The sequence below is a fragment of the Cetorhinus maximus genome, chromosome 7, assembly GCF_964194155.1.
Source record: "Cetorhinus maximus chromosome 7, sCetMax3.hap1.1, whole genome shotgun sequence".
In the NCBI taxonomy this organism is placed as follows: domain Eukaryota; kingdom Metazoa; phylum Chordata; class Chondrichthyes; order Lamniformes; family Cetorhinidae; genus Cetorhinus; species Cetorhinus maximus.
In genome coordinates, this window is record NC_135885.1 from 15,094,602 (window position 1) to 15,122,161 (window position 27,560).

Consider the following 27,560-nt stretch of genomic DNA (forward strand, 5'->3'; position numbering starts at 1 on the left):
GTGTGTTTGTGTGTGTGTGCCCGTGTGTTTGTGTGAGTGGCCGTGTGTTTGTGTGTGTGTCAGTGTGTTTGTGTGTGTGCCAGTGTGTTTGTGTGTGTGCCCGTGTGTTTGTGTGAGTGCCTGTGTGTTTCTGTGTGTGCCAGTGTGTTTCTGTGTGTGCCAGTGTGTTTGTGTCTGTGCCAGTGTGTTTGTGTGTGTGTGCCAGTGTGTGTGCCAGTGTGTTTGTGTGTGCATGTGCCCGTGTGTTTGTGTGAGTGCCAGTGTGTTTGTGTGTGCATGTGCCAGTGTGTTTGTTGGTGTGTGCCAGTGTGTTTCTGTGTGCCAGTGTGTTTGTGTCTGTGCCAGTGTGTTTGTGTGTGCCCGTGTGTTTGTGTGAGTGCCAGTGTGTTTGTGTGTGCATGTGCCCGTGTGTTTGTGTGAGTGCCAGTGTGTTTGTGCATGTGCCAGTGTGTTTGTGTGAGTGCCAGTGTGTTTGTGTGAGGGCCAGTGTGTTTGTGTGAGTGTTTGTGTGAGTGCCAGTGTGTTTGTGTGTGCATGTGCTCGTGTGTTTGTGTGCGTGCCAGTGTGTTTGTGCGTGCCAGTGTGTTTGTTGGTGTGTGCCAGTGTGTTTGTGTCTGTGCCAGTGTGTTTGTGTCTGTGCCAGTGTGTTTGTGTGTGTGCCCGTGTGTTTGTGTGAGTGCCAGTGTGTTTGTGTGTGTGCCCGTGTGTTTGAGTGCCAGTGTTTGTGTGACAGTGTGTTTGTGTGTGTGCCCGTGTGTTTGTGTGAGTGCCAGTGTGTTTGTGTGTGCATGTGCCAGTGTGTTTGTGTCTGTGCCAGTGTGTTTGTGTCTGTGCCAGTGTGTTTGTGTGTGTGCCCGTGTGTTTGTGTGTGTGAGTGTTTGTGTGTGCCAGTGTGTTTGTGTGTGTGCCAGTGTGTTTGTTGGTGTGTGTCAGTGTGTTTGTTGGTGTGTGCCAGTGTGTTTGTTGGTGTGTGCCAGTGTGTTTGTGTGAGTGCCAGTGTATTTGTGTGTGTGCCAGTGTGTTTGTGTGCGCCAATGTGTTTGTGTGTTTGCCAGTGTGTTTGTTGGTGTGTGCCAGTGTGTTTGTTGGTGTGTGCCAGTGTTTGTTGGTGTGTGCCAGTGTGTTTGTTGGTGTGTGCCAGTGTGTTTGAGTGCCAGTGTGTTTGTGTGAGTGCCAGTGTGTTTGTGTGTGTGCCAGTGTGTTTGTGTGTGTGCCCGTGTGTTTGTGAGTGCCAGTGTGTTTGTGTGTGCATGTGCCAGTGTGTTTCTGTGTGTGCCCGTGTGTTTGTGTGAGTGCCAGTGTGTTTGTGTGTGCATGTGCCAGTGTGTTTGTTGGTGTGTGCCAGTGTGTTTGTTGGTGTGTGCCAGTGTGTTTGTGTCTGTGCCCGTGTGTTTGTGTGTGCCCGTGTGTTTGTGTGAGTGCCAGTGTGTTTGTGTGTGCATGTGCCAGTGTGTTTCTGTGTGTGCCAGTGTGTTTCTGTGTGTGCCAGTGTGTTTGTGTCTGTGCCAGTGTGTTTGTGTGTGTGCCAGTGTGTTTGTTGGTGTGTGCCAGTGTGTTTGTTGGTGTGTGCCAGTGTGTTTGTGTGTGCCAGTGTGTTTGTTGGTGTGTGCCAGTGTGTTTGTTGGTGTGTGCCAGTGTGTTTGTGAGAGTGCCAGTGTGTTTGTGTGTGTGCCAGTGTGTTTGTTGGTGTGTGCCAGTGTGTTTGTTGGTGTGTGCCAGTGTGTTTGTGTGTGTGCCAGTGTGTTTGTGTGTGCCAGTGTGTTTGTGTGTGTGCCAGTGTGTTTGTTGGTGTGTGCCAGTGTGTTTGTTGGTGTGTGCCAGTGTGTTTGTTGGTGTGTGTTTGTGTGTGTGCCGGTGTGTGTTTGTGTGTGTGCCGGTGTGTGTTTGTGTGAGTGCCCGTGTGTTTGTGTGTGTGCCCGTGTGTTTGTGTGTGTGCCAGTGTGTTTGTGTGTGTGCCCGTGTGTTTGTGTGTGTGCCCGTGTGTTTGTGTGTGTGCCCGTGTGTTTGTGTGTGTGCCCGTGTGTTTGTGTGTGCCCGTGTGTTTGTGTGTGTGCCCGTGTGTTTGTGTGTGTGCCCGTGTGTTTGTGTGTGCCCGTGTGTTTGTGTGAGTGCCAGTGTGTTTGTGTGAGTGCCCGTGTGTTTGTGTGAGTGCCCGTGTGTTTGTGTTTGTGCCAGTGTGTTTGTGTTTGTGTGTGTGCCAGTGTGTTTGTTGGTGTGTGCCAGTCTGTTTGTGTGAGTGCCAGTCTGTTTGTGTGAGTGCCCGTGTGTTTGTGTGTGCCCGTGTGTTTGTGTGTGCCCGTGTGTTTGTGTGAGTGCCCGTGTGTTTGTGTGAGTGCCCGTGTTTTTGTGTGTGTGCCCGTGTGTTTGTGTGTGTGCCCGTGTGTTTGTGTGTGTGCCTGTGTGTTTGTGTGTGTGCCCGTGTGTTTGTGTGTCAGTGTGTTTGTGTGTGTGCCCGTGTGTTTGTGTGTGTGCCCATGTGTTTGTGTGTGTGCCCGTGTGTTTGTGTGTGTGCCAGTGTGTTTGTGTTTGTGCCAGTGTGTTTGTCTTTGTGCCAGTGTGTTTGTGTGTGTGCCAGTGTGTTTGTGTGTGTGCCTGTGTGTGCCCGTGTGTTTGTGTGTGTGCCCGTGTGTTTGTGTGTGTGCCAGTGTGTTTGTGCCAGTGTGTTTGTGTGTGCCAGTGTGTTTGTGTCTGTGCCAGTGTGTTTGTCTGTGTGCCAGTGTGTTTGTCTGTGTGCCAGTGTGTTTGTCTGTGTGTGTGTGTGTGCCAGTGTGTTTGTGTGAGTGCCAGTGTGTTTGTCTGTGTGTGTCCCAGTGTGTTTGTCTGTGTGTGTGCCAGTGTGTTTGTGTGTGTGCCAGTGTGTTTGTGTGTGCCAGTGTGTTTGTGCGTGTGTCAGTGTGTTTGTGAGTGCCAGTGTGTTTGTCTGTGTGTGTGTGTGTGCCAGTGTGTGTGTGCCAGTGTGTTTGTGTGTGTGCCAGTGTGTTTGTGTGTGTGCCAGTGTGTTTGTGTCTGTGCCAGTGTGTTTGTGTCTGTGCCAGTGTGTTTGTGTGTGCCCGTGTGTTTGTGTGAGTGCCAGTGTGTTTGTGTGTGTGCCCGTGTGTTTGTGTGAGTGCCAGTGTGTTTGTGCATGTGCCAGTGTGTTTGTGTGAGTGCCAGTGTGTTTGTGTGTGTGCCCGTGTGTTTGTGTGAGTGCCAGTGTGTTTGTGCATGTGCCAGTGTGTTTGTGTGAGTGCCAGTGTGTTTGTGTGAGTGCCAGTGTGTTTGTGAGTGCCAGTGTGTTTGTGTGAGTGTTTGTGTGAGTGCCAGTGTGTTTGTGTGTGCATGTGCCCGTGTGTTTGTGTGAGTGCCAGTGTGTTTGTGTGTGCCAGTGTGTTTGTTGGTGTGTGCCAGTGTGTTTGTGTCTGTGCCAGTGTGCTTGTGTCTGTGCCAGTGTGTTTGTGTGTGTGCCTGTGTGTTTGTGTGAGTGCCAGTGTGTTTGTGTGTGTGCCCGTGTGTTTGAGTGCCAGTGTTTGTGTGTGTTACAGTGTGTTTGTGTGTGTGCCCGTGTGTTTGTGTGAGTGCCAGTGTGTTTCTGTGTGCATGTGCCAGTGTGTTTCTGTGTGCCAGTGTGTTTGTGTCTGTGCCAGTGTGTTTGTGTGTGTGCCCGTGTGTTTGTGTGTGTGCCAGTGTGTTTGTGTGTGTGCCCGTGTGTTTTTGTGTGAGTGCCAGTGTGTTTGTGTGTGTGCCAGTGTGTTTGTGTGTGTACCCGTGTGTTTGTGTGAGTGCCAGTGTGTTTGTGTGTGTGCCCGTGTGTTTGTGTGTGTGCCCGTGTGTTTGTGTGAGTGCCAGTGTGTTTGTGTGTGTGCCAGTGTGTTTGTGTGAGTGTTTGTGTGTGCCAGTGTGTTTGTGTGTGTGCCAGTGTGTTTGTTGGTGTGTGTCAGTGTGTTTGTTGGTGTGTGCCAGTGTGTTTGTTGGTGTGTGCCAGTGTGTTTGTGTGAGTGCCAGTGTGTTTGTGTGTTTGCCAGTGTGTTTGTTGGTGTGTGCCAGTGTGTTTGTGTGTTTGCCAGTGTGTTTGTTGGTGTGTGCCAGTGTGTTTGTTGGTGTGTGCCAGTGTGTTTGTTGGTGTGTGCCAGTGTGTTTGTTGGTGTGTGCTAGTGTGTTTGAGTGCCAGTGTGTTTGTGTGAGTGCCAGTGTGTTTGTGTGTGTGCCAGTGTGTTTGTGTGTGTACCAGTGTGTTTGTTGGTGTGTGCTAGTGTGTTTGAGTGCCAGTGTGTTTGTGTGAGTGCCAGTGTGTTTGTGTGTGTGCCAGTTTGTTTGTGTGTGTGCCCGTGTGTTTGTGTGTGCATGTGCCAGTGTGTTTCTGTGTGTGCCCGTGTGTTTGTGTGTGTTCCAGTGTGTTTGTGTGTGCATGTGCCCGTGTGTTTGTGTGAGTGCCAGTGTGTTTGTGTGTGCATGTGCCAGTGTGTTTGTTGGTGTGTGCCAGTGTGTTTCTGTGTGTGCCAGTGTGTTTGTGTCTGTGCCCGTGTGTTTGTGTGAGTGCCAGTGTGTTTGTGTGTGCATGTGCCACTGTGTTTCTGTGTGCCAGTGTGTTTGTGTGTGTGCCAGTGTGTTTGTTGGTGTGTGCCAGTGTGTTTGTTGGTGTGTGCCAGTGTGTTTGTTGGTGTGTGCCAGTGTGTTTGTTGGTGTGTGCCAGTGTGTTTGTTGGTATGTGCCAGTGTGTTTGTTGGTGTGTGCCAGTGTGTTTGTGTGAGTGCCAGTGTGCTTGTGTGTGTGTGCCAGTGTGTTTGTGTGTGTGCCAGTGTGTTTGTGTGTGCCAGTGTGTTTGTGTGTGTGCCAGTGTGTTTGTGTGTGTGCCAGTGTGTTTGTTGGTGTGTGCCAGTGTGTTTGTGTGAGTGCCAGTGTGTTTGTTGGTGTGTGCCAGTGTGTTTGTTGGTGTTTGCCAGTGTGTTTGTTGGTGTGTGCCATTGTGTTTGTTGGTGTGTGCCAGTGTGTTTGTTGGTGTGTGCCAGTGTGTTTGTGTGTGTGCCAGTGTGTTTGTGTGTGTGCCAGTGTGTTTGTGTGTGCATGTGCCAGTATGTTTGTGTGTGTGCCCGTCTGTTTGTGTGAGTGCCAGTGTGTTTGTGTGTGTGCCAGTGTGTTTGTGTGAGTGCCCGTGTGTTTGTGTGAGTGCCAGTGTGTTTGTGTCTGTGCCAGTGTTTGTGTGTGCCCGTGTGTTTGTGTGAGTGCCAGTGTGTTTGTGTGTGCATGTGCCCGTGTGTTTGTGTGAGTGCCAGTGTGTTTGTGTGAGTGCCAGTGTGTTTGTGTGAGTGCCAGTGTGTTTGTGTGAGTGTCAGTGTGTGTGCCCGTGTGTTTGTGTGAGTGCCAGTGTGTTTGTGTGTGCATGTGCCCGTGTGTTTGTGTGAGTGCCTGTGTGTGCATGTGCCAGTGTGTTTGTTGGTGTGTGCCAGTGTGTTTCTGTGTGTGCCAGTGTGTTTGTGTCTGTGCCAGTGTGTTTGTGTGTGTGCCCGTGTGTTTGTGTGAGTGCCAGTGTGTTTGTGTGTATGCCAGTGTGTTTGTGTGTGTGCCAGTGTGTTTGTGTGTGTGCCCGTGTGTTTGTGTGTGCCCGTGTGTTTGTGTGAGTGCCATTGTGTTTGTGTGTGCCCGTGTGTTTGTGTGAGTGCCAGTGTGTTTGTGTGTGCATGTGCCCGTGTGTTTGTGTGAGTGCCAGTGTGTTTGCGTGAGTGCCAGTGTGTTTGTGAGTGCCAGTGTGTGTGTGCCCGTGTGTTTGTGTGAGTGCCAGTGTGCTTGTGTGTGCATGTGCCCGTGTGTTTGTGTGAGTGCCAGTGTGTTTGTGTGTGTGCCAGTGTGTTTGTGTGAGTGCCCGTGTGTTTGTGTGAGTGCCCGTGTGTTTGTGTGAGCGCCAGTGTGTTTGTGTGTGTGCCAGTGTGTTTGTGTGTGTACCAGTGTGTTTGTGTGAGTGCCAGTGTGTTTGTGTGTGCATGTGCCAGTGTGTTTGTGTGAGTGCCAGTGTGTTTGTGAGTGCCAGTGTGTTTGTGTGAGTGCCTGTGTGTGTGTGCCCGTGTGTTTGTGTGAGTGCCAGTGTGTTTGTGTGAGTGCCAGTGTGTTTGTGTGTGCATGTGCCCGTGTGTTTGTGTGAGTGCCAGTGTGTTTGTGTGTGTGCCAGTGTGTTTGTGTGTGTGCCAGTGTGTTTGTGTGTGTGCCCGTGTGTTTGTGTGAGTTCCCGTGTGTTTGTGTGAGTGCCCGTGTGTTTGTGTGAGTGCCAGTGTGTTTGTGTGTGTGCCAGTGTGTTTGTGTGTGTGCCAGTGTGTTTGTGTGTGCCCATGTGTTTGTGTGAGTGCCAGTGTGTTTGTGTCTGTGCCAGTGTTTGTGTGTGTTTGTGTGAGTGCCAGTGTGTTTGTGTGTGTCCTCGTGTGTTTGTGTGAGTGCCAGTGTGTGTGCGCCAGTGTGTTTGTGTGAGTGCCAGTGTGTTTGTGTGTGACCGTGTGATTGTGAGTGCCAGTGTGTTTGTGTGTGCATGTGCCAGTGTGTTTGTGTGTGTGCCCGTCTGTTTGTGTGAGTGCCAGTGTGTTTGTGTGTGTGCCCGTGTGTTTGTGTGAGTGCCAGTGTGTGTGTGCCCATGTGTTTGTGTGAGTGCCAGTGTGTTTGTGTGTGCATGTGCCCGTGTGTTTGTGTGAGTGCCAGTGTGTTTGTGTGTGTGCCAGTGTGTTTGTGTGAGTGCCCGTGTGTTTGTGTGAGTGCCCGTGTGTTTGTTTGAGTGCCAGTGTGTTTGTGTGTGTGCCAGTGTGTTTGTGTGAGTGCCAATGTGTTTGTGTCTGAGCCTGTGTTTGTGTGTGCCCGTGTGTTTGTGTGAGTGCCAGTGTGTTTGTGTGCCCGTGTGTTTGTGTGAGTGCCAGTGTGTGTGCGCCAGTGTGTTTGTGTGAGTGCGAGTGTGTTTGTGTGTGTGCCAGTGTGTGTGTGCCCGTGTGTTTGTGAGAGTGCCAGTGTGTTTGTGTGTGCATGTGCCCGTGTGTTTGTGTGAGTGCCAGTGTGTTTGTGTGAGTGCCAGTGTGTGCCAGTGTGTTTGTGTGAGTGCCAGTGTGTTTGTGTGTGCATGTGCCCGTGTGTTTGTGTGAGTGCCTGTGTGTGCATGTGCCAGTGTGTTTGTTGGTGTGTGCCAGTGTGTTTGTTGGTGTGTGCCAGTGTGTTTCTGTGTGTGCCAGTGTGTTTGTGTGTGTGCCAGTGTGTTTGTGTGTGTGCCAGTGTGTTTGTGTGTGTGCCAGTGTGTTTGTGTGTGACCGTGTGATTGTGAGTGCCAGTGTGTTTGTGTGTGCATGTGCCAGTGTGTTTGTGTGTGTGCCCGTCTGTTTGTGTGAGTGCCAGTGTGTTTGTGTGTGTGCCCGTGTGTTTGTGTGAGTGCCAGTGTGTGTGTGCCCATGTGTTTGTGTGAGTGCCAGTGTGTTTGTGTGTGCATGTGCCCGTGTGTTTGTGTGAGTGCCAGTGTGTTTGTGTGTGTGCCAGTGTGTTTGTGTGAGTGCCCGTGTGTTTGTGTGAGTGCCCGTGTGTTTGTTTGAGTGCCAGTGTGTTTGTGTGTGTGCCAGTGTGTTTGTGTGAGTGCCAATGTGTTTGTGTCTGAGCCTGTGTTTGTGTGTGCCCGTGTGTTTGTGTGAGTGCCAGTGTGTTTGTGTGCCCGTGTGTTTGTGTGAGTGCCAGTGTGTGTGCGCCAGTGTGTTTGTGTGAGTGCGAGTGTGTTTGTGTGTGTGCCAGTGTGTGTGTGCCCGTGTGTTTGTGAGAGTGCCAGTGTGTTTATGTGTGCATGTGCCCGTGTGTTTGTGTGAGTGCCAGTGTGTTTGTGTGAGTGCCAGTGTGTGCCAGTGTGTTTGTGTGAGTGCCAGTGTGTTTGTGTGTGCATGTGCCCGTGTGTTTGTGTGAGTGCCTGTGTGTGCATGTGCCAGTGTGTTTGTTGGTGTGTGCCAGTGTGTTTCTGTGTGTGCCAGTGTGTTTGTGTGTGTGCCAGTGTGTTTGTGTGTGTGCCAGTGTGTTTGTGTGAGTGCCAGTGTGTTTGTGTGTGCATGTGCCAGTGTGTTTGTTGGTGTGTGCCAGTGTGTTTCTGTGTGTGCCAGTGTGTTTGTGTCTGTGCCAGTGTGTTTGTGTGTGTGCCCGTGTGTTTGTGTGTGTGCCAGTGTGTTTGTGTGTGCATGTGCCCGTGTGTTTGTGTGTGCATGTGCCAGTGTGTTTGTTGCTGTGTGCCAGTGTGTTTCTGTGTGTGCCAGTGTGTTTGTGTCTGTGCCAGTGTGTTTGTGTGTGTGCCCGTGTGTTTGTGTGAGTGCCACTGTGTTTGTGTGTGTGCCCGTGTGTTTGTGTGAGTGCCAGTGTGTTTGTGTGTGCGTGTGCCAGTGTGTTTGTGTGAGTGCCAGTGTGTTTGTGTGAGTGCCAGTGTGTTTGTGTATGCATGTGCCCGTGTTTTTGTGTGAGTGCCAGTGTGTTTGTGTGTGTGCCAGTGTGTTTGTGTGCGTGCCCGTGTGTTCGTGTGTGTGCCAGTGTGTTTGTGTGTGTGCCAGTGTGTTTGTGTGTGCCCGTGTGTTTGTGTGAGTGCCAGTGTGTTTGTGTGTGCCCGTGTGTTTGTGTGAGTGCCAGTGTGTTTGTGTGTGCATGTGCCAGTGTGTTTCTGTGTGTGCCAGTGTGTTTCTGTGTGTGCCAGTGTGTTTGTTGGTGTGTGTCAGTGTGTTTGTTGGTGTGTGCCAGTGTGTTTGTTGGTGTGTGCCAGTGTGTTTGTGTGAGTGCCAGTGTGTTTGTGTGTTTGCCAGTGTGTTTGTTGGTGTGTTCCTAGTGTGTTTGTTGGTGTGTGCCAGTGTGTTTGTTGGTGTGTGCCAGTGTGTTTGAGTGCCAGTGTGTTTGTGTGTGTGCCAGTGTGTTTTTTGTGTGTGCCCGTGTGTTTGTCTGAGTGCCAGTGTGTTTGTGTGTGCATGTGCCAGTGTGTTTCTGTGTGTGCCAGTGTGTTTGTGTCTGTGCCAGTGTGTTTGTGTGTGTGCCAGTGTGTTCATTGGTGTGTGCCAGTGTGTTTGTGTGTGTGCCAGTGTGTTTGTTGGTGTGTGTCAGTGTGTTTGTTGGTGTGTGCCAGTGTGTTTGTCGGTGTGTGCCAGTGTGTTTGCGTGAGTGCCAGTGTGTTTGCGTGAGTGCCAGTGTGTTTGTGTGTGTGCCAGTGTGTTTGTGTGTGCGCCAGTGTGTTTGTGTGTTTGCCAGTGTGTTTGTTGGTGTGTTCCTAGTGTGTTTGTTGGTGTGTGCCAGTGTGTTTGCTGGTGTGTGCCAGTGTGTTTGTTGGTGTGTGCCAGTGTGTTTGTTGGTGTGTGCCAGTGTGTTTGAGTGCCAGTGTGTTTGTGTGAGTGCCAGTGTGTTTGTGTGTGTGCCAGTGTGTTTGTGTGTGTGCCCGTGTGTTTGTGAGTGCCAGTGTGTTTGTGTGTGCATGTGCCAGTGTGTTTGTGTGTGTGCCCGTGTGTTTGTGAGTGCCAGTGTGTTTGTGTGTGCATGTGCCAGTGTGTTTCTGTGTGTGCCAGTGTGTTTGTGTCTGTGCCAGTGTGTTTGTGTGTGTGCCCGTGTGTTTGTGTGTGTGCCAGTGTGTTTGTGTGTGCATGTGCCCATGTGTTTGTGTGATTGCCAGTGTGTTTGTGTGTGCATGTGCCAGTGTGTTTGTTGGTGTGTGCCAGTGTGTTTCTGTGTGTGCCAGTGTGTTTGTGTCTGTGCCAGTGTGTTTGTGTGTGTCCGTGTGTTTGTGTGAGTGCCAGTGTGTTTGTGTGAGTGCCAGTGTGTTTGTGTGTGTGCTCGTGTGTTTGTGTGAGTGCCAGTGTGTTTGTGTGTGCATGTGCCAGTGTGTTTCTGTGTGTGCCAGTGTGTTTGTGTCTGTGCCAGTGTGTTTGTGTGTGTGCCAGTGTGTTTGTTGGTGTGTGCCAGTGTGTTTGTTGGTGTGTGCCAGTGTGTTTGTGTGTGTGCCAGTGTGTTTGTGTGTGTGCCAGTGTGTTTGTGTGAGTGCCAGTGTGTTTGTGTGTGCGTGTGCCAGTGTGTTTGTGTGAGTGCCAGTGTGTTTGTGTGAGTGCCAGTGTGTTTGTGTGTGTGCCAGTGTGTTTGTGTGAGTGCCAGTGTGTTTGTGTGTGCGTGTGCCAGTGTGTTTGTGTGAGTGCCAGTGTGTTTGTGTGAGTGCCAGTGTGTTTGTGTGAGTGCCAGTGTGTTTGTGTATGCATGTGCCCGTGTGTTTGTGTGTGTGCCAGTGTGTTTGTGTGAGGGCCCGTGTGTTTGTGTGAGTGCCCATGTGTTTGTGTGTGTGTCCGTGTGTTTGTGTGAGTGCCAGTGTGTTTGTGTGTGTGACAGTGTGTTTGTGTGAGTGCCAGTGTGTTTGTGTGAGTGCCAGTGTGTGTGTGCCCGTGTGTTTGTGTGAGTGCCAGTGTGTTTGTGTGTGCATGTGCCCGTGTGTTTGTGTGAGTGCCAGTGTGTTTGTGTGTGTGCCAGTGTGTTTGTGTGTGTGCCAGTGTGTTTGTGTGAGTGCCCGTGTGTTTGTGTGTGTGCCCGCGTGTTTGTGTGTGTGCCAGTGTGTTTGTGTGTGTGCCCGTGTGTTTGTGTGTGTGCCAGTGTGTTTGTGTGTGTGCCCGTGTGTTTGTGTGTGTGCCCGTGTGTTTGTGTGTGTGCCCGTGTGTTTGTGTGTGTGCCCGTGTGTTTGTGTGTGTGCCAGTGTGTTTGTGTGAATGCCCGTGTGTTTGTGTGAGTGCCCGTGTGTTTGTGTGTGTGCCAGTGTGTTTGTGTGTGTGCCAGTGTGTTTGTGTGTTTGCCAGTGTGTTTGTGTGAGTGCCCGTGTGTTTGTGTGTGTGCCCGTGTGTTTGTGTGAGTGCTCGTGTGTTTGTGTGTGTGCCCGTGTGTTTGTGTGTGTGTGCCCGTGTGTTTGTGTGAGTGGCCGTGTGTTTGTGTGTGTGTCAGTGTGTTTGTGTGTGTGCCAGTGTGTTTGTGTGTGTGCCCGTGTGTTTGTGTGAGTGCCAGTGTGTTTCTGTGTGTGCCAGTGTGTTTCTGTGTGTGCCAGTGTGTTTGTGTCTGTGCCAGTGTGTTTGTGTGTGTGTGCCAGTGTGTGTGCCAGTGTGTTTGTGTGTGCATGTGCCCGTGTGTTTGTGTGAGTGCCAGTGTGTTTGTGTGTGCATGTGCCAGTGTGTTTGTTGGTGTGTGCCAGTGTGTTTCTGTGTGCCAGTGTGTTTGTGTCTGTGCCAGTGTGTTTGTGTGTGCCCGTGTGTTTGTGTGAGTGCCAGTGTGTTTGTGTGTGCATGTGCCCGTGTGTTTGTGTGAGTGCCAGTGTGTTTGTGCATGTGCCAGTGTGTTTTTGTGAGTGCCAGTGTGTTTGTGTGAGGGCCAGTGTGTTTGTGTGAGTGTTTGTGTGAGTGCCAGTGTGTTTGTGTGTGCATGTGCTCGTGTGTTTGTGTGCGTGCCAGTGTGTTTGTGCGTGCCAGTGTGTTTGTTGGTGTGTGCCAGTGTGTTTGTGTCTGTGCCAGTGTGTTTGTGTCTGTGCCAGTGTGTTTGTGTGTGTGCCCGTGTGTTTGTGTGAGTGCCAGTGTGTTTGTGTGTGTGCCCGTGTGTTTGAGTGCCAGTGTTTGTGTGACAGTGTGTTTGTGTGTGTGCCCGTGTGTTTGTGTGAGTGCCAGTGTGTTTGTGTGTGCATGTGCCAGTGTGTTTGTGTCTGTGCCAGTGTGTTTGTGTCTGTGCCAGTGTGTTTGTGTGTGTGCCCGTGTGTTTGTGTGTGTGAGTGTTTGTGTGTGCCAGTGTGTTTGTGTGTGTGCCAGTGTGTTTGTTGGTGTGTGTCAGTGTGTTTGTTGGTGTGTGCCAGTGTGTTTGTTGGTGTGTGCCAGTGTGTTTGTGTGAGTGCCAGTGTATTTGTGTGTGTGCCAGTGTGTTTGTGTGCGCCAATGTGTTTGTGTGTTTGCCAGTGTGTTTGTTGGTGTGTGCCAGTGTGTTTGTTGGTGTGTGCCAGTGTTTGTTGGTGTGTGCCAGTGTGTTTGTTGGTGTGTGCCAGTGTGTTTGAGTGCCAGTGTGTTTGTGTGAGTGCCAGTGTGTTTGTGTGTGTGCCAGTGTGTTTGTGTGTGTGCCCGTGTGTTTGTGAGTGCCAGTGTGTTTGTGTGTGCATGTGCCAGTGTGTTTCTGTGTGTGCCCGTGTGTTTGTGTGAGTGCCAGTGTGTTTGTGTGTGCATGTGCCAGTGTGTTTGTTGGTGTGTGCCAGTGTGTTTGTTGGTGTGTGCCAGTGTGTTTGTGTCTGTGCCCGTGTGTTTGTGTGTGCCCGTGTGTTTGTGTGAGTGCCAGTGTGTTTGTGTGTGCGTGTGCCAGTGTGTTTCTGTGTGTGCCAGTGTGTTTCTGTGTGTGCCAGTGTGTTTGTGTCTGTGCCAGTGTGTTTGTGTGTGTGCCAGTGTGTTTGTTGGTGTGTGCCAGTGTGTTTGTTGGTGTGTGCCAGTGTGTTTGTGTGTGCCAGTGTGTTTGTTGGTGTGTGCCAGTGTGTTTGTTGGTGTGTGCCAGTGTGTTTGTGAGAGTGCCAGTGTGTTTGTGTGTGTGCCAGTGTGTTTGTTGGTGTGTGCCAGTGTGTTTGTTGGTGTGTGCCAGTGTGTTTGTGTGTGTGCCAGTGTGTTTGTGTGTGCCAGTGTGTTTGTGTGTGTGCCAGTGTGTTTGTTGGTGTGTGCCAGTGTGTTTGTTGGTGTGTGCCAGTGTGTTTGTTGGTGTGTGTTTGTGTGTGTGCCGGTGTGTGTTTGTGTGTGTGCCGGTGTGTGTTTGTGTGAGTGCCCGTGTGTTTGTGTGTGTGCCCGTGTGTTTGTGTGTGTGCCAGTGTGTTTGTGTGTGTGCCCGTGTGTTTGTGTGTGTGCCCGTGTGTTTGTGTGTGTGCCCGTGTGTTTGTGTGTGTGCCCGTGTGTTTGTGTGTGCCCGTGTGTTTGTGTGTGTGCCCGTGTGTTTGTGTGTGCCCGTGTGTTTGTGTGAGTGCCAGTGTGTTTGTGTGAGTGCCCGTGTGTTTGTGTGAGTGCCCGTGTGTTTGTGTTTGTGCCAGTGTGTTTGTGTTTGTGTGTGTGCCAGTGTGTTTGTTGGTGTGTGCCAGTCTGTTTGTGTGAGTGCCCGTGTGTTTGTGTGTGCCCGTGTGTTTGTGTGTGCCCGTGTGTTTGTGTGAGTGCCCGTGTGTTTGTGTGAGTGCCCGTGTTTTTGTGTGTGTGCCCGTGTGTTTGTGTGTGTGCCCGTGTGTTTGTGTGTGTGCCTGTGTGTTTGTGTGTGTGCCCGTGTGTTTGTGTGTCAGTGTGTTTGTGTGTGTGCCCGTGTGTTTGTGTGTGTGCCCATGTGTTTGTGTGTGTGCCCGTGTGTTTGTGTGTGTGCCAGTGTGTTTGTGTTTGTGCCAGTGTGTTTGTCTTTGTGCCAGTGTGTTTGTGTGTGTGCCAGTGTGTTTGTGTGTGTGCCTGTGTGTGCCCGTGTGTTTGTGTGTGTGCCCGTGTGTTTGTGTGTGTGCCAGTGTGTTTGTGCCAGTGTGTTTGTGTGTGCCAGTGTGTTTGTGTCTGTGCCAGTGTGTTTGTCTGTGTGCCAGTGTGTTTGTCTGTGTGCCAGTGTGTTTGTCTGTGTGTGTGTGTGTGCCAGTGTGTTTGTGTGAGTGCCAGTGTGTTTGTCTGTGTGTGTCCCAGTGTGTTTGTCTGTGTGTGTGCCAGTGTGTTTGTGTGTGTGCCAGTGTGTTTGTGTGTGCCAGTGTGTTTGTGCGTGTGTCAGTGTGTTTGTGAGTGCCAGTGTGTTTGTCTGTGTGTGTGTGTGTGCCAGTGTGTTTGTGTGTGTGCCAGTGTGTTTGTGTGTGTGCCAGTGTGTTTGTGTCTGTGCCAGTGTGTTTGTGTCTGTGCCAGTGTGTTTGTGTGTGCCCGTGTGTTTGTGTGAGTGCCAGTGTGTTTGTGTGTGTGCCCGTGTGTTTGTGTGAGTGCCAGTGTGTTTGTGCATGTGCCAGTGTGTTTGTGTGTGTGCCCGTGTGTTTGTGTGAGTGCCAGTGTGTTTGTGCATGTGCCAGTGTGTTTGTGTGAGTGCCAGTGTGTTTGTGTGAGTGCCAGTGTGTTTGTGAGTGCCAGTGTGTTTGTGTGAGTGTTTGTGTGAGTGCCAGTGTGTTTGTGTGTGCATGTGCCCGTGTGTTTGTGTGAGTGCCAGTGTGTTTGTGTGTGCCAGTGTGTTTGTTGGTGTGTGCCAGTGTGTTTGTGTCTGTGCCAGTGTGCTTGTGTCTGTGCCAGTGTGTTTGTGTGTGTGCCTGTGTGTTTGTGTGAGTGCCAGTGTGTTTGTGTGTGTGCCCGTGTGTTTGAGTGCCAGTGTTTGTGTGTGTTACAGTGTGTTTGTGTGTGTGCCCGTGTGTTTGTGTGAGTGCCAGTGTGTTTGTGTGTGCATGTGCCAGTGTGTTTCTGTGTGCCAGTGTGTTTGTGTCTGTGCCAGTGTGTTTGTGTGTGTGCCCGTGTGTTTGTGTGAGTGCCAGTGTGTTTGTGTGTGTGCCCGTGTGTTTTTGTGTGAGTGCCAGTGTGTTTGTGTGTGTGCCAGTGTGTTTGTGTGTGTACCCGTGTGTTTGTGTGAGTGCCAGTGTGTTTGTGTGTGTGCCCGTGTGTTTGTGTGTGTGCCCGTGTGTTTGTGTGAGTGCCAGTGTGTTTGTGTGTGTGCCAGTGTGTTTGTGTGAGTGTTTGTGTGTGCCAGTGTGTTTGTGTGTGTGCCAGTGTGTTTGTTGGTGTGTGTCAGTGTGTTTGTTGGTGTGTGCCAGTGTGTTTGTTGGTGTGTGCCAGTGTGTTTGTGTGAGTGCCAGTGTGTTTGTGTGTTTGCCAGTGTGTTTGTTGGTGTGTGCCAGTGTGTTTGTGTGTTTGCCAGTGTGTTTGTTGGTGTGTGCCAGTGTGTTTGTTGGTGTGTGCCAGTGTGTTTGTTGGTGTGTGCCAGTGTGTTTGTTGGTGTGTGCTAGTGTGTTTGAGTGCCAGTGTGTTTGTGTGAGTGCCAGTGTGTTTGTGTGTGTGCCAGTGTGTTTGTGTGTGTACCAGTGTGTTTGTTGGTGTGTGCTAGTGTGTTTGAGTGCCAGTGTGTTTGTGTGAGTGCCAGTGTGTTTGTGTGTGTGCCAGTTTGTTTGTGTGTGTGCCCGTGTGTTTGTGTGTGCATGTGCCAGTGTGTTTCTGTGTGTGCCCGTGTGTTTGTGTGTGTTCCAGTGTGTTTGTGTGTGCATGTGCCCGTGTGTTTGTGTGAGTGCCAGTGTGTTTGTGTGTGCATGTGCCAGTGTGTTTGTTGGTGTGTGCCAGTGTGTTTCTGTGTGTGCCAGTGTGTTTGTGTCTGTGCCCGTGTGTTTGTGTGAGTGCCAGTGTGTTTGTGTGTGCATGTGCCACTGTGTTTCTGTGTGCCAGTGTGTTTGTGTGTGTGCCAGTGTGTTTGTTGGTGTGTGCCAGTGTGTTTGTTGGTGTGTGCCAGTGTGTTTGTTGGTGTGTGCCAGTGTGTTTGTTGGTGTGTGCCAGTGTGTTTGTTGGTATGTGCCAGTGTGTTTGTTGGTGTGTGCCAGTGTGTTTGTGTGAGTGCCAGTGTGCTTGTGTGTGTGTGCCAGTGTGTTTGTGTGTGTGCCAGTGTGTTTGTGTGTGCCAGTGTGTTTGTGTGTGTGCCAGTGTGTTTGTGTGTGTGCCAGTGTGTTTGTTGGTGTGTGCCAGTGTGTTTGTGTGAGTGCCAGTGTGTTTGTTGGTGTGTGCCAGTGTGTTTGTTGGTGTTTGCCAGTGTGTTTGTTGGTGTGTGCCATTGTGTTTGTTGGTGTGTGCCAGTGTGTTTGTTGGTGTGTGCCAGTGTGTTTGTGTGTGTGCCAGTGTGTTTGTGTGTGTGCCAGTGTGTTTGTGTGTGTGCCCGTGTGTTTGTGTGTGTGCCCGTGTTTTTGTGTGTGCCCGTGTGTTTGTGTGCGTGCCCGTGTTTGTGTGTGTGCCAGTGTGTTTGTGTGAGTGCCAGTGTGTTTGTGCATGTGCCAGTGTGTTTGTGTGAGTGCCAGTGTGTTTGTGTGTGTGCCCGTGTGTTTGTGTGAGTGCCAGTGTATTTGTGCATGTGCCAGTGTGTTTGTGTGAGTGCCAGTGTGTTTGTGAGAGTGCCAGTGTGTTTGTGAGTGCCAGTGTGTTTGTGTGAGTGCCAGTGTGTTTGTGTGTGCATGTGCCCGTGTGTTTGTGTGAGTGCCAGTGTGTTTGTGTGTGCCAGTGTGTTTGTTGGTGTGTGCCAGTGTGTTTGTGTCTGTGCCAGTGTGCTTGTGTCTGTGCCAGTGTGTTTGTGTGTGTGCCCGTGTGTTTGTGTGAGTGCCAGTGTGTTTGTGTGTGTGCCCGTGTGTTTGAGTGCCAGTGTTTGTGTGTGTTACAGTGTGTTTGTGTGTGTGCCCGTGTGTTTGTGTGAGTGCCAGTGTGTTTGTGTGTGCATGTGCCAGTGTGTTTCTGTGTGCCAGTGTGTTTGTGTCTGTGCCAGTGTGTTTGTGTGTGTGCCCGTGTGTTTGTGTGAGTGCCAGTGTGTTTGTGTGTGTGCCCGTGTGTTTTTGTGTGAGTGCCAGTGTGTTTGTGTGTGTGCCAGTGTGTTTGTGTGTGTACCCGTGTGTTTGTGTGAGTGCCAGTGTGTTTGTGTGTGTGCCAGTGTGTTTGTGTGTGTGCCCGTGTGTTTGTGTGAGTGCCAGTGTGTTTGTGTGTGTGCCAGTGTGTTTGTGTGAGTGTTTGTGTGTGCCAGTGTGTTTGTGTGTGTGCCAGTGTGTTTGTTGGTGTGTGTCAGTGTGTTTGTTGGTGTGTGCCAGTGTGTTTGTTGGTGTGTGCCAGTGTGTTTGTGTGAGTGCCAGTGTGTTTGGGTGTTTGCCAGTGTGTTTGTTGGTGTGTGCCAGTGTGTTTGTGTGTTTGCCAGTGTGTTTGTTGGTGTGTGCCAGTGTGTTTGTTGGTGTGTGCCAGTGTGTTTGTTGGTGTGTGCTAGTGTGTTTGAGTGCCAGTGTGTTTGTGTGAGTGCCAGTGTGTTTGTGTGTGTGCCAGTTTGTTTGTGTGTGTGCCCGTGTGTTTGTGTGTGCATGTGCCAGTGTGTTTCTGTGTGTGCCCGTGTGTTTGTGTGTGTTCCAGTGTGTTTGTGTGTGCATGTGCCCGTGTGTTTGTGTGAGTGCCAGTGTGTTTGTGTGTGCATGTGCCAGTGTGTTTGTTGGTGTGTACCAGTGTGTTTCTGTGTGTGCCAGTGTGTTTGTGTCTGTGCCCGTGTGTTTGTGTGAGTGCCAGTGTGTTTGTGTGTGCATGTGCCACTGTGTTTCTGTGTGCCAGTGTGTTTCTGTGTGTGCCAGTGTGTTTGTGTCTGTGCCAGTGTGTTTGTGTGTGTGCCAGTGTGTTTGTTGGTGTGTGCCAGTGTGTTTGTTGGTGTGTGCCAGTGTGTTTGTTGGTGTGTGCCAGTGTGTTTGTTGGTGTGTGCCAGTGTGTTTGTGTGAGTGCCAGTGTGCTTGTGTGTGTGTGCCAGTGTGCTTGTGTGTGTGCCAGTGTGTTTGTGTGTGTGCCAGTGTGTTTGTGTGTGTGCCAGTGTGTTTGTTGGTGTGTGCCAGTGTGTTTGTGTGAGTGCCAGTGTGTTTGTTGGTGTGTGCCACTGTGTTTGTTGGTGTTTGCCAGTGTGTTTGTTGGTGTGTGCCATTGTGTTTGTTGGTGTGTGCCAGTGTGTTTGTTGGTGTGTGCCAGTGTGTTTGTGTGTGTGCCAGTGTGTTTGTGTGTGTGCCAGTGTGTTTGTTGGTGTGTGCCAGTGTGTTTGTGTGAGTGCCAGTGTGTTTGTGTGAGTGCCCGTGTGTTTGTGTGAGTGCCCGTGTGTTTGTGTTTGTGCCAGTGTGTTTGTGTTTGTGTGTGCCAGTGTGTTTGTGTTTGTGCCAGTGTGTTTGTGTGTGCCCGTGTGTTTGTGTGTGTGCCCGTGTGTTTGTGTGAGTGCCAGTGTGTTTGTGTGTGTGCCAGTGTGTTTGTGTGAGTGTTTGTGTGTGCCAGTGTGTTTGTGTGTGTGCCAGTGTGTTTGTTGGTGTGTGCCAGTGTGTTTGTTGGTGTGTGCCAGTGTGTTTATTGGTGTGTGCCAGTGTGTTTGTGTGAGTGCCAGTGTGTTTGTGTGTGTGCCAGTGTGTTTGTGTGTGCGCCAGTGTGTTTGTGTTTGCCAGTGTGTTTGTGTGTGCATGTGCCAGTGTGTTTCTGTGTGTGCCAGTGTGTTTCTGTGTGTGCCAGTGTGTTTCTGTGTGTGCCAGTGTGTTTGTGTGTGTGCCTTTGTGTTTGTTGGTGTGTGCCAGTGTGTTTGTTGGTGTGTGCCAGTGTGTTTGTTGGTGTGTGCCAGTGTGTTTGTTGGTGTGTGCCAGTGTGTTTGTTGGTGTGCCAGTGTGTTTGTTGGTGTGTGCCAGTGTGTTTGTTGGTGTGTGCCAGTGTGTTTGTGTGAGTGTCAGTGTGTTTGGGTGTGTGCCAGTGTGTTTGTTGGTGTGTGCCAGTGTGTTTGTGTGTGTGCCAGTGTGTTTGTGTGTGTGCCAGTGTGTTTGAGTGTGTGCCAGTGTGCTTGTGTGTGTGCCAGTGTGTTTGTGTGTGTGCCAGTGTGTTTGTGTGTGTGCCAGTGTGTTTGTTGGTGTGTGCCAGTGTGTTTGTGTGTGTGCCAGTGTGTTTGTTGGTGTGTGCCAGTGTGTTTGTTGGTGTGTGCCAGTGTGTTTGTTGGTGTGTGCCATTGTGTTTGTTGGTGTGTGCCAGTGTGTTGGTGTGTGCCAGTGTGTTTGTGTGTGTGCCAGTGTGTTTGTTGGTGTGTGCCAGCGTGTTTGTTGGTGTGTGCCAGTGTGTTTGTTGGTGTGTGTTTGTGTGTGTGCTGGTGTGTGTTTGTGTGTGTGCCAGTGTGTTTGTGTGAGTGCCAGTGTGTTTGTGTGAGTGCCCGTGTGTTTGTGTGTGTGCCCGTGTGTTTGTGTGTGTGCCAGTGTGTTTGTGTGTGTGCCAGTGTGTTTGTGTGTGTGCCCGTGTGTTTGTGTGTGTGCCCGTGTGTTTGTGTGTGCCAGTGTGTTTGTGTGTGTGCCAGTGTGTTTGTGTGTGTGCCCGTGTGTTTGTGTGTGTGCCCGTGTGTTTGTGTGTGTGCCCGTGTGTTTGTGTGTGTGCCCGTGTTTTTGTGTGTGCCCGTGTGTTTGTGTGTGTGCCCGTGTTTGTGTGTGTGCCAGTGTGTTTGTGTGAGTGCCAGTGTGTTTGTGTCAGTGCCAGTGTGTTTTTGTCAGTGCCCATGTGTTTGTGTGAGTGCCCATGTGTTTGTGTTTGTGCCAGTGTGTTTGTGTTTGTGTGTGCCAGTGTGTTTGTGTGTGTGCCAGTGTGTTTGTGTGAGTGCCCGTGTGTTTGTGTGTGTGCCCGTGTGTTTGTGTGAGTGCCTGTGTGTTTGTGTGAGTGCCCGTGTGTTTGTGTGAGTGCCCGTGTGTTTGTGTGTGCCCGTGTGTTTTTGTGTGTGCCCGTGTGTTTGTGTGTCAGTGTGTTTGTGTGTGTGCCCGTGTGTTTGTGTGTGTGCCCGTATGTTTGTGTGTGTGCCCGTGTGTTTGTGTGTGCCCGTATTTGTGTGTGTGCCAGTGTGTTTGTGTTTGTGCCAGTGTGTTTGTGTTTGTGCCAGTGTGTTTGTGTTTGTGCCAGTGTGTTTGTGTGTGTGCCAGTGTGTTTGTGTGTGTGCCCGTGTGTTTGTGTGTGCCCGTGTGTTTGTGTGTGTGCCCGTGTGTTTGTGTGTGTGCCAGTGTGTTTGTGTTTGTGCCAGTGTGTTTGTGTGTGTGCCAGTGTGTTTGTGTGTGTGCCAGTGTGTTTGTCTGTGTGCCAGTGTGTTTGTCTGTGTGTGTGTGCCAGTGTGTTTGTGTGAGTGCCAGTGTGTTTGTCTGTGTGTGTGCCAGTGTGTTTGTCTGTGTGTGTGCCAGTGTGTTTGTGTGTGTGCCAGTGTGTTTGTGTGTGTGCCAGTGTGTTTGTGTGTGTGCCAGTGTGTTTGTGCGTGTGCCAGTGTGTTTGTGAGTGCCAGTGTGTTTGTCTGTGTGTGTGTGTGTGTGTGTGTGTGTGTATGTGCCAGTGTGTTTGTGTGTGTGCCAGTGTGTTTGTGTGTGTGCCAGCGTGTTTGTGTTTATGCCAGTGTGTTTGTGTTTGTGCCAGTGTGTTTGTGTGTGTGCCAGTGTGTTTGTGCCAGTGTGTTTGTGTTTGTGCCACTGTGTTTGTGTGTGTGCCAGTGTGTTTGTGTGAGTGCCCGTGTGTTTGTGTGTCTGCCAGTGTGTTTGTGAGTGCCAGTGTGTTTGTGTGTGTGCCCGTGTGTTTGTGTTTGTGCCAGTGTGTTTGTGCCAGTGTGTTTGTGTTTCTGCCAGTGTGTTTGTGTGTGTGCCAGTGTTTTTTGTGGGTGCTAGCGTGTTTGTGTGAGTGCCAGTGTGTTTGTCTGTGTTTGTGTGCCAGTGTGTTTGTGTGAGTACCAGTGTGTTTGTGCGTGTGCCAGTGTGTTTGTGTGAGTGCCAGTGTGTTTGTCTGTGTGTGTGTGTGTGCGCGTGTGCCAGTGTGTTTGTGTGTGTGTGCCAGTGTGTTTGTGTGTGTGCCAGTGTGTTTGTGTGTCTGTGTGCGTGTGCCAGTGTGTTTGTGTGTGTGTGTGCCAGTGTGTGTGTGTGTGTGCCAGTGTGTGTGTGTGAGTGCCTGTGTGTGTGAGTGCCAGTGTGTTTGTGTGAGTGCCAGTGTGTTTGTGTGAGTGCCAGTGTGTTTGTGTGTGTGTGTGTGTGCGCCAGTGTGTGTGTGTGTGAGTGCCAGTCTGTTTGTGTGTTTGCCAGTGTGTTTGTGTGTTTGCCAGTGTGTTTGTGTGTGTACCAGTGTTTGTGGCTGTACCAGTGTTTGTGTGAGTGCCAGTGTTTGTGTGAGTGCCAGTGTTTGTCTGAGTGCCAGTGTGTTTGTGTGTGTGCCAGTGTGTTTGTGTGTGTGCCAGTGTTTGTGTGTGCGCCAGTGTGTGTGTGTGTGCCAATGTGTGTGTGTGCCAGTGTGTGTGTGTGTGCCAGTGTGTGTGTGTGCCAGTGTGTGTGTGTGAGTGCCAGTGTGTGTGTGAGTGCCAGTGTTTGTGTGAGTGCCAGTGTGTGTGTGTGTGTGCCAGTGTGTTTGTGTGTGTGCTGCAGTGTGTTTGTGTGTGTGCTGCAGTGTGTTTGCGTGTACGCCAGTGTATGTGTGAGTGCCAGTGTGTTTGTGTGTGTGCCAGTGTGTGTGTGAGTGCCAGTGTCTTTGTGTGTGCCAGTACGTGAGTGATCATGTCTGCACATGTGCCACTGTCTACGCATGTGCCAGTGTCTGCACATGTGCCAGTGTTTGTGTGTGCACGCCAGTGTTTGGATGTGTGCCAGTGTCTGTGTGAGTGCCTGATTGAGTGCCAGTGTCTGGGTGTGTGTGAGTGCCAGTGTCTGGGTGTGTGTGAGTGCCAGTGCCAGTGTCTGGCTGTGTGCCATTATCTGTGTGAGTGTCTGGATGTGTGTGGGTGCCTGTGTCTGGGCGTGTGCCATTGCCTGGGCTTGTGCCTGTGCCTGCAAGTGCCAATGTCTGCACATATGCCAGTGTGTGCCAGAGTCTGCACGTGTGCCAGTGGCACTGCATGCAAGTGTCGATGTGTGTGCCTGTGTCTGTGCCAGTGTCTGCACATGTGCCAATGTTTTGTGCCAATTTCTGCACATGTGCCAACGTCTGCACATATGCCAGTGTGTGTTCCAGTATCTGTGTGTGTGCCAGTGACTGTGCATGCAAGTGTTGATGTGTGCGTCAGTGTCTGCACATGTGCCAGTGTTTTGTGTCAGTGTAGTGCATATGCCAGTGTCTGCATGTTTGCCAGTGTGTGTGCGTGCTAGTGACTGTTCATGAAAGTGTTGTTGAATGCGCCAGTGCCTGTGTCTATGCCAGTGCCTGTGCATGTAATAGTGACTGTGCATGCAAGTGTCGATGAATGTGCATGTGTGTGTGCCAGTGTTTTGTTCCAGTTTTTGTGTGTGTGCCAGTGTTTGCACATGTGCCATTGTGTGTGTGCACCAGTGTCTGTGTGTGTGCCAGTGGCTGTGCATGAAAGTGTTGACAGATATGGCAGCGTGTGTGCCAGTGACTGCATGCAAGTGTCGGTGTGTGTGCCAGTGTCTGCACATATGCTGGTGTTTTGTGCCAGCGTCTGCACGTGCGCTGGTGTTTTGTGCCAGCGTCTGCACGTGCGCTGGTGTTTTGTGCCAGCGTCTGCACGTGCGCTGGTGTTTTGTGCCAGCGTCTGCACGTGCGCTGGTGTTTTGTGCCAGCGTCTGCACGTGCGCTGGTGTTTTGTGCCAGCGTCTGCACGTGCGCTGGTGTTTTGTGCCAGCGTCTGCACGTGTGCTTATTTTTTGTGCCAGTGTCCGCATGTGCACGTGTTGATGAATGTGCCAGTCTGCGACTGTGTCAGTGTCTGCACATGTGCCAGTGCCTGCGCATGTGCCAATGTCTGCACATATGCTAGTGTATGTGTGCCAATGTCTGCAAGTGACTGTGTATGCAAGTGCTTATGAATGTGCCAGTGTCTGCACATGTGCCAGTGTGTGTGTGTGTCAGTGTCTGTGTGTGCGCCAGTGACTTTGCATGCAAGCGTTGATGAGTGTGCTAGTGTCTGTGACTGTGCCAGTGTCTGCACGTGCCAGTGTGCGTGCCATGTTTGCATGTGTGCCAGTGACTGTGCATGCAAGTGTTGATGAATGTGCCAGTGTCTGCGAGTGTGCAAGTGCCTATAAATGAGCCAGTGTGCCAGTGTCTGCGTGTGTGCCAGGGTCTGCACGTGCCAGTGCAAGTGTGCTGCTGACTGTGCAAGCAAGTGTCTGTGAATGTGCCAATGTCTTTCTGTCAGTATGGGTCTGGGTTTGTGCCTGTATGTTGCTGTCAAATTTAAAAACAGAAAAAGCTGGAAATTCCCATGGGCTGATTGCATCTGTGGGGAGAGAAAACGAGAGTTCATGTTTCAGGTCAATGATCTTTTGTCAGAGCTGTAATGTCAGTGTGTATGTGTATTTTATTTGCATTAGCTGAACCTTTTAAAGAAGCCCGATGGGGCAGGCTTTAGATTGGAGTTTACTGTGGGTTCTTCGTGCAGGCTCCAGGCTTACCTTGCATCTCTTGTTGGCTTGACAGTGAAATAAGCAATGTAAAGCTTTATTTAAGCTTAAACGTAAATCTAAATTAAAAACATCAGCTCATTCTTCAGAAACAAATGTAATTTGCTTAAACTTTCTCAATTCAAGAATTTCAGATCACTATAAAATTTGCTTTCACATCTTTGCTGAAAAATTGTGGTGTTTTAAAAATTTTTTAACCACTTTTGAAAGTTTAATATATCTCTCCCAGTTTTGTCTATCTGAGATTATAAAGCACTGTCGGTGTATACCAGTTCAAGCACAGTCTGGTGATATCTGGCAGGTGCTTGAGCAAATGAAAAGATAGGCTCAGATCTCACGTTAACAAATAATGCACCTATGGCTTCGGTGCTCCAGGTTTTGAACCATGCTGGTGTAAATATGTATGTGTCAAAGTTCATATGATATACATCTCCTCTGGAGATCTTCCCTCCACAGCTTCCAACCTCATAGTCTCCCAACCTCGGATGGCCCGCTTCTACCTCCTACCTAAAATCCACAAACAGGACTGTCCCGGCAGACCGATCGTGTCAGCCTGTTCCTGCCCCATGGAACTCATTTCTCGCTATCATGACTCCCTTCTCTCTCCCCTTGTGCAGTCTTTTCCCACCTACATCCGTGATTCCTCTGACACCCTACATCATATCAACAATTTCCAGTTCCCTGGCCCCAACCGCCTCCTCTTCTGCATGGACGTCCAATCCCTCTACACCTCCATCCCCCACCAGGATGGTCTGATGGCCCTTAGCTTCTTCCTTGAACAGAGGCCCGAACAATCCCCATCCACCACTACTCTCCTCCGTCTGGCTGAACTTGTTCTCTCACTGAACAATTTCTCCTTAAACTCACCTTTTATTTGGAGAAAATGAGATATGGCTATGGGTACCCGCATGGGCTCCAGCTATGCCTGTCTCTTTATGGGGTATGTGGAACATTCCTTGTTCCAGTCCTACTCCGGCCCCCTCCCACAACTCTTTCTCCAGTACATCGATGATTACTTCGGTGCTGCTTCATGCTCTCGTCTGGATCTGGAAAAATTGATTAATTTTGCTTCCAATTTCCACCCCCCCATCATTTTCACGTGGTCCATCTCTGACACTTCCCTTCCCTTCCTTGACCTCTCTGTCTCAATTTCTGGTGATAAGACTGTCCGCCAATATCCATTACAAGCCTACTGACTCCCACAGCTACCTCGACTACAGCTCCTCACACCCCACTTCCTGTAAGGACTCCATCCCATTCTCTCAGTTCCTTCGCCTTTGTCGCATCTGTTCTGATGATGCTACCTTCAAAAACAGTTCCTCTGACATGTCTTCCTTCTTCCTTAACCGAGGTTTTCCACCCACGGTGGTTGACAGGGCCCTCAACCGTGTCCTGCCCATCTCCTGCGCATCCGCCCTCACACCTTCCTCTCCCTCCCAGAACCATGATAGGGTCCCCCTTGTCCTCACTTATCACCCCACCAGCCTCCGCGTTCAAAGGATCATCCTCCACCATTTCCGCCAACTCCAGCATGATGCCACTACCAAACACATCTTCCCTTCACCCCCCCGGCGTCTTTCCGCAGGGTTCATTCCCTCCGGGACACCCTGGTCCACTCTTCCATCACCCCCTACACCTCTACCAAGGCACCTTCCCATGCAACCGCAGAAGGTGCAACACCTGCCCCTTTACTTCCCCCCTCTCCTCACCGTCCAAGGGCCCAAACACTCCTTTCAAGTGAAGCAGTGTTTCACTTGCACTTCCCGCAATTTAGTCTACTGCATTCGCTGCTCCCAATGCGGTCTCCTCTACATTGGAGAGACCAAACGCAGACTGGGTGACCGCTTTGCGGAACACCTTCGGTCTGTCTGCAAGCATGACCCAGACCTCCCTGTCGCTTGCCATTTCAACAACAACCACCCTGCTCTTGTGCCCACATGTCCGTCCTTGGCCTGCTGCAATGTTCCAGTGAAGCTCAACGCAAACTGGAGGAACAGCACCTCATCTTCCGACTAGGTACTTTACAGCCTTCCGGACTTAATATTGAGTTCAACAATTTCAGATCATGAACTCTCTCCTCCATCTCCACCCCCTTTCCGATCCCCCTTTTTCCAATAATTTATCATTTAAAAAAAAATCTTTCTTTTCCCACCTATTTTTAAATTTGTTTCGATCTATTGTTTTATCTCCACCTTTTAGTCCATGTTGATCCCTCCCCACCATCCCACCCCCACTAGGGCCATCTGCCACTAGCTTGTCCTGCTTGCTACCCTTATGTCCCCATTAGCACATTGCTTAGATAATATCACCATCGTCAACACCCCTCTGTCCTTTTGTCTATGACATCTTTGGTAATCTCTTCTTTGCCTCCACCTATCACTGGCCCCCTATCCAGCTCCACCTGTCTCACCCCCCTCTACCAGCTTATATTTCACCTCATTTCTCTATTTCCTTAGTTCTGATGAAGTGTCATTCGGACTCGAAACGTCAACTGTATTCCTCTCCGCAGATGCTGTCAGACCTGCTGAGTTTTTCCAGGTATTTTTGTTTTTGTTTCATATGATATACAGCCTGGCTGTATAGTTTATAATAATTACCTCTTTTTTATTTTCTCTATTTAGGCGAAGGTGAGACAACTGAAAAATAAAAATAGTTGATAAACATCATGGTGCTGAATCCAGTCATTTCCAAACTTGTAGGGAAACGTGTGGTCCTTGCCAGTGCTTCACCACGCCGAAGGGAAATTTTGACCAACATTGTAAGTACAGGTTTACTGTTACTCAATGGTTTACTTGTGTCTGCACTTTATGCTCTGAAATAAAGCAGTTTAAAAACTCAGTAATGTAATATTGCTGAAAATGGAATGCGAAGACTTTTGCCATATGTATGTTTGCTTTTAACTGTTCTTAACCAAGCTATATATCCCACCTCGTGAAACTTATACTCAGTGAACTCATTTTCAATTTTGTAAATGCCTACAGATCTCTGAAGGTGGAGGGACATGTTAGTGGGGTGGTGTAAAAGGCATATGGGACACTTGCCTTTATCAATCGAGGCAAAGATTATAAAAGTAGGGAGGTCATGTTGGAGTTGTATAGAACCTTGGTGAGGCCATAGCTGGAGTACTGTGTGCAGTTCTGGTTGCCACATTATAGGGAGGATGTGATTGCACTGGAGGGGGTGCAGAGGAGATTCACTAGGATGTTGCATTTAAGTAATGAAACATTTAAGTTATGAAGAGAGGTTGGATATACTTGGGTTGTTTTCGTTGGAGCAGAGAAGACTGAGGGGCGACCTGATCGAGGTGTACAAAATTATGAGGGGCATGGACAGGGTGGATAGGGAGCAGCTGTTCCCCTTAGTTGAAGGGTCAGTCACAAGGGGACATAAGTTCAAGGTGAGGGGAAGGAGGTTTAGGGGGGATGTGAGGAAAACCTTTTTACCCAGAGGGTGGTGACAGTCTGGAATGTGCTGCCTGGGTGGTGGAGGCGAGTTGCCTCACACCCTTTAAAAAGTACCTGGATGAGCACTTAGCACGTCATAACATTCAAGGTTATGGGCCAAATGCTGGTAAATGGGATTAGGTAGGTAGGTCAGGTGTTTCTCACGTGTCGGTGCAGACTCGATGAGCCGAAGGGCCTCTTCTGCACTGTGTTTTTTTGATTCTGCGATTTATTGTTTTTGGATTTCTTGCTAACTTTCTTACTCCTCTTCACTCCTTTCTGAAAAAAAATTCCCTAGAGTTTCTGATTAATTTTAGACCAGTCACAACCCCGTCAATGTAAGTGGATTATCACTTGTATCAAAGTAAAGGAAACTCCAGATTTTGATTTCTTGCCGAGGTGCAATTCCATAAACACTGCTCACTTTGTGGTAACTTTTCCAAATAGTTATTCATTTGTGAGCAAATTTATGAACCTTGATGTCTAGTATTGGCAGAATATTAGGTGTCAGGCTAGGCTCAAGTGTAGCGCTGTCCTCTGAGTGAGAAGGTCACTGTCCAATGTGCCGACTTTGGGATGAGATGTTAAACTATGTACCTCTTGGATGGACGTAAATATCTGTGGCACTATTTAAAGGAGAGCAAGGGTGTTCTCCTGGTATCCTGACCGACACTGAGCCCACAATAAACGCCTAAAAACAGACACAAAAGCAAAAAATGCTGGAATAACTCAGCAGGTCTGACAGCATCTGCGGAGAGAAAGACAGAGTTAACATTTCGAGTCCGTATGGCTTCTCTTCAAAGCACGGACATATGGACTTGAAACGTTAACTCTGTCTTTCTCTCCACAGATGCTGTCAGACCTGCTGAGTTTTCCCAGCATTTTTTTGCTTTTGTTTCAGATTCCCAGCATCCGCAGTATTTTGCCTTTACCTAAAAACAGACTACCTGGTCATTTATTCAGTTGCTGTATTTGGGATCTTGCTGTGCTTAAATGAAATACATGTTTGCACTTAGAATCATACAGCACAAAAGGAAGCTATTCAGTCATCATGTCCTCGCCGGCTCTTT

The 27,560-nt window shown here is 49.9% G+C and overlaps 1 protein-coding gene across 3 annotated transcripts in view; it reads left to right on the forward strand.

Moving 5' to 3' along the window:
- Positions 1-27,560, forward strand: part of asmtl (acetylserotonin O-methyltransferase-like) — a 116,568-nt gene that overhangs the window by 36,990 nt on the left and 52,018 nt on the right. For 2 of the 3 annotated variants that reach the window (XM_078545093.1, XM_078545094.1), the window contains exon 2: positions 25,669-25,805. In XM_078545093.1, the coding sequence (XP_078401219.1) occupies positions 25,713-25,805 (93 nt within the window). In that variant the 5' untranslated portion in view covers positions 25,669-25,712. Of the gene's footprint in view, positions 1-22,978; positions 23,068-25,668; positions 25,806-27,560 lie in introns of those variants that run through there. The other variant, XM_078545095.1, reaches the window with a different exon arrangement.